We start from the raw sequence: 10,100 nt of genomic DNA on the forward strand, positions 1-10,100 counted from the left end.
CACTTATTACTCTATTTAACCCTTTAAATTTATTTCATATTGGGTATGTTAATCACATGCCTTATAAGGTGTATTGAAAGCCTGTATGACCTATAGTCATGTTTAGGTATTCCAGTCAATTTCATTGTAGCCTTTACTTAAAACCTGTGATTTAATGAATTGAAAATGGATTTGATAAAATTGTTAATGCACTTTAATGTGTCATTTGATAATGCAAATATTATCCTTCTCGGCATTGGAGTACGTGGTCGACAAACATTGATTTGTTCCAAAAAGGACACATTACTTTGGGAGGGAAATAACATTATCTTTAATCGCTTGAACACAAGGTAGACAGCAATACATTCTAAAGTCACATAGCATGGGTGGAAGGCGATACACGTAAGGCACGATGAACGATTACAAAGTCGCCGAGCTTGACAAGACTGTTCTCAGGAAACAGCTGAGCAATACATTCACGCTGGTTTAACAGTAAAGCACATCCAAAAACAGATCCATCTAATTACAGTGATAACAAAAATCCAGATTACGAAAAAAAAATACATATTGGACATAAAAACACTAATGTGCTAACAGTCATTTCACGTGCGCGCACATGTACTTTCCTCCCCTAATGGAACCCTGCTGCCAATATTTTGACATTTATTATCTAGCATTTAATTTATCCTTCCTTCATTGAAGGTAAAAGTACACGCCTAACTGATTAAAAAAACTAATACATATTCCTTTAAGGAATATGGGGAAAATGTACAACTAAAACCCAATATTCTATACAAACACAATTATCTTGGTAATATTCATTTTTATAAAACACTATTTTTTTATTTCTAAGTGGACATCTGTAGTTAGTTGAAACACTTAGCGCATTACCAGATAGGTTGTGCTTTACAAGAGCTTTTCTGCGATGTCCACACTTAACGAACAGATATTTACAAACACATAGTCTCGCCTCTAAGAGGAGAGCTCTAATAAGACGACTGGAAATCAGTAGAAGTCAGAGGAACAGTGCCATACATTACTGAAACAACACCCGTGGACCCTTTTTTTCCACAATTATACGGGCTATTTTTAACGGACCTCAAAATACACACAAGCCATATCAGTAGGTAGGTTTTAAAATAAAACGTGATTTTCATTGAGAAAAAAAGGCAGGGTCGGACGAGACGTCTACCAAGGTCTCCACATCGATTTTGAATAGGTAGTAGTGGGCATATTCTGGATCCCCGAGTTTTCCAGGGTTTCTGGCGAAATTTGATTCTGTTCATTGTCAGTCTCGTCCAGATCAGAACAGATGTCCTCGCCTGATGTTGTGGAGGGGGCCGGAGAGAGCAAGGAGGGGGCGCCGGACAAGCTCGTACCTCCGGGGGACACCAGAGAGGGGCACATCCCCTCACTAGCAGGCCAAGTGCTGTTGTTGCTGGTGCAGTCCGACATTAAATCCACAAGCATATCCTGGAAATGGTCTTCATTCAAAGGCATAGATTCCAAAAGGTGATTTAATAACTCCGCAGCCACCGTGGCGTCAATCCCTGGGCAATTCGACACAAACATGTGCACCTCGTGCATACACTGGATGTACCCTGCAGCGAACCTCTCACTGGCCTCTCGGTTTAGAGTATCTGCTTCTGCAAATACAGAGGGGAAAACAAAGATTAGGTATGCACACATCTTGGGAAGGGGAATTACGCGTTATGGCTCCGTGCGCTGTTTCGAGAATGCAGGCTGATCAATGGCACTCAGACCGCGTTAAAGCATTTCTTACCTATTGCTCTGTTCCGCAAAATGTTTTCAACTCGCTTCACGGTCATTTCTAACACTTCGGCATTCTCCATTTTTGTCTGGAACTATAAAAGCAAAAGCAGGATGCCATTACGTTTCATTTTTAAAAAAACTTACAAACGCAATAAAAGTATTTGTATTCCAGGTATATTGATAAATAATAATTAAAAAAAAACAATGTAAAAGACTATAAAACTTACATCCGAATCTGCCAGGAGCCCCCTGAGTTCATGTAAACTCTCATTGATACGGGCTCTTCTCTTTTTCTCAACCAAAGGTTTCCTTGCCTATAGTGGAGGTTTAAAAATAGGATTCAATCACAGCCCCTGAGTGCAAATGACAGCATTTACAGAAACGTGTACGTGAAACGAGCAGATAATTACCTTTCTGTCCCCTTTGATCCCATAGTATTCCTCCTCATCCCTGCTAGATCCATTTTTACTGGGTCGAGATGAGGGGGCCATGTTGGTTTCAACCCAAGAACAAGAGAAAACAGTGTGTAATCCACAGTTGCGTTACTATCCTTCAAAGTGGCAGCTGGAAGGCGGACGCAGACGCAAATCTATACAGTATGAGCAAACAAGCCCGGGTTTATTGTGTAACCTTAACGAGTTCTGCCGTTGGCACTGGATGGCTGTGGTAGGTATTTATAGGGTCTAATTTACATATGAATGAGAGGCTTGGCTACTCGAACTCGGAGACGCCGGAGCGACCCCCGTTTCAGCCAATCGCGAAGCAGCCCTTTGTCTCCGCGCACAGACTCTCTGGACTCGCTTGCGCGGACATGTGAATGGGCAAGGAAATTATTTTTGTGGTTTATTGTGCCGGCAGAGGCGATTTTCTCCCCCCCCAAACATTCATGAGCCTGGGAGGAAAATTATAAACCACGGACGCTCCAGGGCAATGAAACAATGCACTGTTAGATATTCATGCAGTCTGTTTTTTTAAAAAAAACTTTACTGTAGAGTGTATCTGTATTCATTGTGTCCTCAAACAAATCGGAATTATTCACATCGTATCCATCTAGACAATCCGAATATAGAAGATGAAACACAGGGAAAAGTATGGGAAAAGCTGTGAAAGAACACTTATGTTCTTTGACCAAAAAAAAAACTGTTCCGGGGCGGAAGTAGTGTTGGGTAATATTACTTTATGACAAGACAGCATGTTTCTTATAGGGAGACGTTTCAATGGTTCATTTAGTTGGTTCCCGTATATATGGAGCACTTTTACATTAAAATGACAATATTGTATCATGCAACTCTGTGGCACATACATTCCAAATACATTGTGATTTTTATACAATTAAATGATCATATCTTTAAGAAAAAATACAATTGGAGCTGCAGGGACATTATTTGTAAGGGCATGAGAACGCAGCTAATGCGAATTTCATTTAATTTTTTTTTTGCCCTGCTTCTTTCCTGTACCTCCTATTCGGGATCTGTTACTCTGAGACCTATTCTGTACGGCCTTGTGAATGTAACACGATGCCGACAGTTGGCAGCTGCAGCCCCTTTGGACTAAATGAATCAAGTCAGAGAATTAAGGACCCGTCCCCAAAGAAAACGACAGGTGTTAGCTCGCGCTTCATTTGTTCGCCGTTGTTCGGTTCTCTCGGTGGTTTGCAAGCGCATATGATCCAAAGGCTAGAGCTCATTCTCCTTCTGCACAAACTTGGAGCTCAGAAAGTCTGCAGGGGACTCACACACACACAAAACAACCTCGTACTGGAGTATTGGAGTGAAACACATTCATATCAGTACGAATCTCGGAGAAAAGCTCACAAAACACATATACAAAGAGACCTTATTTAAACTGCCCTTTTGGGAGGTGCGATGTATAATGATGCTGACGATCTATAATGAGCAGTTCGGTAAAAGCAGTTGGAATATTGTTCATAGGCACTAGAGGTGTGTGTTTCTCATTTAATCGCACGTGTAACGTGCAGGGATTGTATTGTTACGCAGATGCCGCTGTACAATTGAAAGGGGAACTTGCGCCTGGCTCTAAAAATAGTTCAGAGAGGCACTTAGCAATTTCCACAGGTAAATCAACAGAAAAGCACAAATTCTACGCACTAAATTTCCCCTCTAATTCAGCAGGCTGGCAATAGGGGAGCAATAAAACAGCTACACTACCGAAGAGAAGGCAATATTTCTGGGCTTTGAAGTGGGAGGTTTTGGCACCTCGCCCTGTCATGCTTTGCTTCAACTATTCCTAACAGTCTAGTCTGCAGATCTAGCAGCTGTCTGTGACTGCCTTTGTTCACTTCTCGCAGAAGTACCTAACCCTCCCTCTCCTTCACCACCATTTTAGTGCTATTCATGGCTTGCTGAATGATAGCAGTATGCATGTACACCAGGAGCTTATCAATTTATGTCGTGTGTGTTAAAAGTTGGATTCGCCATCTGTTTCCCTATAATATATTCAAGGCTATAAAATGTTTTGACGTGTTTTTTTTTACAAAGTAAAAGAAAACTCATAAGACAACCAGCAGCTACATAGATATAACTGATACAAACTCACTATTGAGAGAAAAGGGTCATTGTAAGTTTGTGTGCCTTCCACTCAATCATTTACCGTCTTCCTGGTAGGTACATAAGTAATGAAAATCACGTTTATTAGGAGAGGAACGACGTAAAAATGTACAGATTTCTAAGATAAACGGAAAGAAGAAATCTGAAATATCCTGGCTTCTCTGCTTAAAGCTATGCCAGTAACAGCTGACAGTAACCTACTAGTGCTAAAGCTTCACTCATATGCATCACATAGATCCTTAGTGCAATTGTAAAAGAACCACAAGGTGTAGCCCGCATGAAACTAAACAGAAGAAAGACTATACCGGTCGTGAATTGTGTTACACGTGTTTACAGATCCAGGAAAGATACAGAATATTACGAAGCCTATTGTCCGGAAGTTTGTATTTTACTTGGTGGCCTAAGTCAGGAAGTCAAGCGGATCTAGCAAGGCCCGATGGCCAGAGTGTAGTCCGCGAGATACAATCAATACACCTGACGTATTTCAAAGCCACAGTGTACACCTTTTGTTCAATGCAAATGTGACGTTTGGAACACACTGGGGTGTTTCGTTTATAACAGGAGATTCTAAACAGCATTTTAAGCTGTTTAGCATTATCGTTGGAACACATGTAGAGGCTTTTATGTTTGTTTTCTCCTATTTTCACTTTTTTACCTTCCATAGTAGAAAAATACTCTACCTCTTCCTTTGCAGCTCGCGTGCAAACCAATGAGATGGTCTCTACCCTCTCATTTCCTATCAAATGTTTTTACTTATTGTCCAAGTACAGGCTCATATCTGACACTCTCAACATAAAAAACGAAGCAACTTTTCATCTGTTTCTCCAATTCTGTTCTTCGTATTAACGCACAGTAGGACATTCTGAAGGACGTGAGGGCGCGACACACTAGAAAGTCATACTGCGACAGTGGCGCTGTTGCAGGTTGATTGAAATATCCATATCGGAGAAAGTACTGTAATCCCCTTCAATGCTGTTCACGATATTTAATGGGATGGGGTTATTATTATTTGAAGCAACACCTAGGATGTACCGCCCTTTTAACTGTGCAGAAGATTACAACGTTACTATTTTTATTTGACATTAGTAATATTGTTAAATCTATAAACTAATGTATGCTGTTTTAATACTTTGAAAAAGCACAATGCAGATTAGCAGGTACAAAATGCTACCCTCAGAGAATCGCTGTGGCCTTCTGTAGGTTGACTGTTTCAGAATGCAGTTAGTGTTGTGCGAACAAACTGATTATTGCTATGCCTACGTTGTGCAGGGGTATCATTGCATGAAGTATATAGTTGATTTGCTAAGTTGTATTGCAGTAAAAGAAACCCTGCAATCATCATTAAGCAGTAGAGTGCTCCAGCTGACCTCTGAGTCAACGCTTTCACTATCGTGTAGTTTTGATCGAGAATTTAAAACTTTCTTTTCTATTTTTGACTGCAGTTTTTTCGCTAAAATGTCTGACGACACCACCAAGAAACTGTGCGGTGTGACAGGTAATGCAACACTTTGTCTGACTTCGTTGATGTTGGTAAATTGAAGTGGTCTTTAACTGAAGAAGAGTAAGCATTTGTTCATATTCAGTATGTCTGATTCTCTTTATTTGAACAGTAAGCAAGGCAACATCTGACCAGAGGGTTACTTAAACTCATGTGTAAAATATAAAAACTTACACAACACCTTCAGCCAGAAAACTGTATTATTTCTCTGAAAAAATCTCAAAAGTAAACAGTCTCCTTTCATACTTCAGTTGTTTAGTCTAACCATTCTCAAAACATCATAGTGAGAGGTCTGTAGTTGTGTGACACTTTCAGAATTACTTTTATTGAATACTTGAGGTGTTATGTCAGTCTAGTATTTTCACGTTCTTTTTCACGTGAGTATTCTTTCCTAGATCTGGTGCACAACCTGTGTGTATCTGAAAAGTGAAATTATTATCATAACGATGTAGCTGTGTTTACAGCTCAGTTTGATGTTTGTTCAGTACTTGATTCCTAGTATGAACCATGGCACCATTGTATATCCGCCGTGTTCGATTTTTAGAAGATCATTCGCTGTACGTGATCTTAGGAGCTCGTAATGCCTGTTCCAATGCATTCATGGCAAACAAAAAGGGGTGTTTTGTGTGAACACATTTTGCCACTACTAAACAAAAGTAAGAAAGGTTATGACATCGCGTTGAATTCCGTGAGAACAACTTTATTCCGTTCTTTTTTATTTGTTTTACCGGTATATGAAGCTCAACATTTGCCACTAAAGAAACCATGAATAGGAACTTAGGCACATCAGTAGACCTTGATTAAGAAAAATGTATGAAAATTGTAGTGTGCAAAATTTACAACCATACCGCAATATAAACACTATAAATTCATATTAAAGCAGCATTCGTTTATTCAATGCACAATTTAACGTAAGCAAAATGCATCACATACATGCATTATGCATTAACATTATTAATTAACATTAACTAACAGCCAATTTTCTGCACATCTTCAATAATGAACCATTGTACCTATGAATATACGGTTCTATATGAAAACCGATTAGATCAGACGGTTACAGGTAAACTGAAAGACGCCCAGACTAGATACGTGCTTAAGGTGTGGCAAGGTAATGATTTCAGTTTCTTCTTTGTTATATTTCATTGTTTTTTGTTACCTTTTCAGCATTGAATTATTAACGGCTTTGGTCTTTCGTGTTTAGGCATTTTATTAGTTATAACTATTTTGTCTGTTTATTAAAATATCATTTCGAAGCATTGGCCTGAAAGCCAACCTTTATTGGGGTGCTTTACGGGGATACCAGATCTCATTATGCGTGGCACTTTGGTGTGGCACATATCACCTCCCACTGCGAGATAATCAGCTTAAAGGAAAATGGGCTCTTGGCGCTAAAATGAGGTGGCAACAAGCAAACATCAAAGACGATTTGCAAAAAAACGGGCTTGCACCTTTCTGAAGTAGGTTAATGACACCGTGTGATGTTTGTTGTAGGAAGTCATGAATAATAAAACTTCTTTCAAGGGTATGTGGACGCCAAATGTTGTAGTTTTGAATGTGAGGAGACCACGTTTTTATGAAGATCGTAATAAGATTAAAAACAACTCCGTCTCTCAAAACATCACAAGCAGTAAATCAGTGTAGGTCTAGTCTGGATAAACTCCAAAAATCCCTAAAAATGAGCTACAATTAAGAATGTGAATACATATCGTAATGTTACTTTGTAAACAAACATTTATTCATGTGAAATAAAAGTCTTACAGTTTTATTTAAGCAGGCCCAGTGTGTGCGTTAATCATTAGTACCATATAGCTAAAAGAAGGTTTAATCTTCATCCCTGTAAACAGCAATATGTATGCATGTATATTTGGTGAATGATCTTTATTGTAGGCAATTCAATTATGAATTAAAAGAACTTCATTGAAAAGAAATGAGTTTATTAATATCGTGTTAAGGTTTAAATTACAAGTATGAAGGAAGAGGAAACATTCACACTATATTAATTGTACACAAATCTAAATGCCAGGTGTTATCGTTAATTAATAATTTAAAAGTTAATAGAATAAATAAAATAACAGCCTTCTACAATGCAGGCTACGTGAGAGTTTACTTCAGCTGGAAGTAACCAGGTCTTTAGTACACCTACTGGAACAGTACAGCCCCACACGTGATTTTGAGAAGCATATCTATAAGATACATATAACAAATGTCTACGTGTAGATCAACAAGCGTTCGAGATTCCAGTGTTTTACCACGGCCTCCACATGTCTAGTGAAGCCATGTAGTGATTGCGCAAGCGACGGTTCTCCTGCGGGCTGCGCGCTCTCTGCTGGGAGCAGGCGGAGAGCTCCCGGCTCTCTTTCTGCGTGTGTCCCGGGACCGGCGCAGCGCGGTGGCCCTCGCTCAGCGGTGCGGGCGAGGGAGACGATGGGCTAAGCGGTCTTGGAGCTGACTGGACCTCCGCGGTGGAACGCGGCAACGACTTAAGCAGGTGATTAAGCAGGCGAGACCCCAGTGTCTTGTCCATCCACTCGCAAGTTAGCAGCAGGTTGTGAACTTCGTGCATGCACTGAATGTATCCAGTGCTGTACTTCTGCTGAGCTTCCAGTCCCATTGAAGAATCGGCTGTAAAAACACAACAAATTCATTAAAACTTGTTTGGAGGCGACCCCTTGTGGTTAAAGAAACATGGTGGCGTTCAGAAGAGACCGTTCTGCCTAGATTCCCGCCTGTGCAGTGAAGCTCTTGTTTGTCGCTCCAGTATTTTAAAAATATAAACTCACAATGATGTTAGTCAGCGACGTACATACTATAAAGTCTTACACAGGACTAAAAAGAACGTTTATCCCAGACAGATGTGGACTGGCAAAGACAGATTGAGTGAATTCGCATTTTTTAGACCTTTCGATAGTTTCCGTATAGAACGGAACTGTTTGTGGTTTGATTGGGCGTAAATATCGTAGACTGAATGGTTCCATAAAAGCCATAAAATCCAACTGGGATTTTGGAGCGCCAGAGCAGGGCAGCCTCGTCCAGCGGCGAGCACTGCCCTCTAGCGGTCGGAAACGAACCCACACTCTCACACTGGCTGGAATCTCACACTGGCAGCTTGTTCCCCTTTCCCCACAAAAACAAAATCTCATCCGTAGTGCCTCACATTTACTGCATTTATACCAGAAAGGATGAGCAGAACGCACTAACCCACAGTACAGTCTGAACCCCACTTACCGGAGAATTTATTACTTTGTATGTTTTGAAGGTGTTTTACTGTCATTTCAAGAATGTCGGCCTTTTCCAGCTTTGATTGCTGCAAAACAGAATTTATATATATTAAGTATCTCCGTACCAATGCTGTACGGTTGTTGTTTTTTTTTAAATTAACATACCAAGATCGTAAAAACTTACATCCAGCCGAAAGGCGCCAACAACAGTTTCTTTCAGTTGATCCAAGCAATTGTTGATTCTTTCGCGTCTTTTTCTCTCAATCAAAGGCTTTCTCAGCTAGAACAGAAAAACAAACACGGGTATATAATTAAAATAAATCCCCAAGATGCTCATATTAAACGCAGAATCCTATGCTGCCGACTGAATTCTTTCCTGATTTCCCTCAGCCCTACCTTCCTCTCTGCTTTAGCACTGGAAAGCTTTTCCACGTTGTGTGCCATCGTGGTGGCAGCCATGTCCTTCGGGCGTGCGATCTTTCTGTTTTGAAAACTGGAGTATCTTTGAGGCCTCCGCGCTCCGGAGTCCCTCTATTTATACAGATCTATTAGCATGTGAAAGAGAGCGCTCCTTGGCTGCGTTATTTTCCCACACAAGGGGGCGATCCCAGAGGCTCCCTCCCATCAATCAAGCCCGACAGGTCACTGCTTCTTTTCAATAGCGAACTTGCCCGCCCAAAAGAAGCGACAGATGTCCAGCCTAGAAACCTGCACCCCAGCGAAACTCTCTTCTCCCTTAAAGCAGGTCACATGGAGGCTCGGATGCGAAGGGTGACGTTCCCAGGGAGAAACAAGAGTCTGCTATTACTTCTGTTACACCTGGGACATTAAGGGTTTTGTATTCGAATGAACTGAGACGACAATACCTGAAAAAGGCAAAACCTAACCCTTGTAGTGGTACTTAATATCCCCTCATGTCCATCATTTAACACCCTATGTTGCCCATTTGTAGGCCATGGAAAATGAGGGTAGGGTTGCTTTTTTTTTTTTACAGTGGCAGATGATGGGTCAATAAGTTCAGTGGCTCCGAGGGCTGCTGTGCTTATTTGGCTAAATTCTCAA

The 10,100-nt window shown here is 40.7% G+C and overlaps 2 protein-coding genes across 2 annotated transcripts; both read right to left on the minus strand.

Annotated features, from left to right (window-relative positions):
* Positions 1-286: 286 nt before the first annotated feature.
* LOC102689005 (transcription cofactor HES-6-like) lies at positions 287-2,448 on the minus strand. Its single transcript, XM_006637598.3, has 4 exons — positions 2,163-2,448; positions 1,980-2,066; positions 1,763-1,844; positions 287-1,625 (listed from the first exon to the last, which is right to left on the minus strand). Exons 1-4 carry the CDS (start codon positions 2,241-2,243, stop codon positions 1,168-1,170), a joined length of 708 nt encoding a protein of 235 aa, XP_006637661.1. The 5' UTR covers positions 2,244-2,448; the 3' UTR covers positions 287-1,167.
* A 5,285-nt stretch (positions 2,449-7,733) lies between these two features.
* Positions 7,734-9,702, minus strand: her8.2 (hairy-related 8.2). Its single transcript, XM_006637627.3, has 4 exons — positions 9,435-9,702; positions 9,223-9,318; positions 9,046-9,124; positions 7,734-8,442 (listed from the first exon to the last, which is right to left on the minus strand). Exons 1-4 carry the CDS (start codon positions 9,495-9,497, stop codon positions 8,066-8,068), a joined length of 615 nt encoding a protein of 204 aa, XP_006637690.1. The 5' UTR covers positions 9,498-9,702; the 3' UTR covers positions 7,734-8,065.
* Between the last annotated feature and the right edge of the window lie 398 nt (positions 9,703-10,100).

This window comes from Lepisosteus oculatus, chromosome 13, assembly GCF_040954835.1.
Source record: "Lepisosteus oculatus isolate fLepOcu1 chromosome 13, fLepOcu1.hap2, whole genome shotgun sequence".
NCBI lineage: Eukaryota > Metazoa > Chordata > Actinopteri > Semionotiformes > Lepisosteidae > Lepisosteus > Lepisosteus oculatus.

Excerpts from the sequence above, each read along its gene's own strand:
- LOC102689005 (XM_006637598.3), bottom strand. The coding sequence starts at position 2,243 with ATGGCCCCCTCATCTCGACCCAGTAAAAATGGATCTAGCAGGGATGAG. Across the intron at positions 1,845-1,979 it reads GGCTCCTGGCAGATTCGGAT|TTCCAGACAAAAATGGAGAA; the intron begins GTAAGTTTTATA and ends TTGCTTTTATAG. Across the intron at positions 1,626-1,762 it reads TTTGCGGAACAGAGCAATAG|AAGCAGATACTCTAAACCGA; the intron begins GTAAGAAATGCT and ends CTGTATTTGCAG.
- her8.2 (XM_006637627.3), bottom strand. The coding sequence starts at position 9,497 with ATGGCTGCCACCACGATGGCACACAACGTGGAAAAGCTTTCCAGTGCT. Across the intron at positions 9,319-9,434 it reads GTGCTAAAGCAGAGAGGAAG|CTGAGAAAGCCTTTGATTGA; the intron begins GTAGGGCTGAGG and ends TTTCTGTTCTAG. Across the intron at positions 9,125-9,222 it reads TTGGCGCCTTTCGGCTGGAT|CAATCAAAGCTGGAAAAGGC; the intron begins GTAAGTTTTTAC and ends TCTGTTTTGCAG.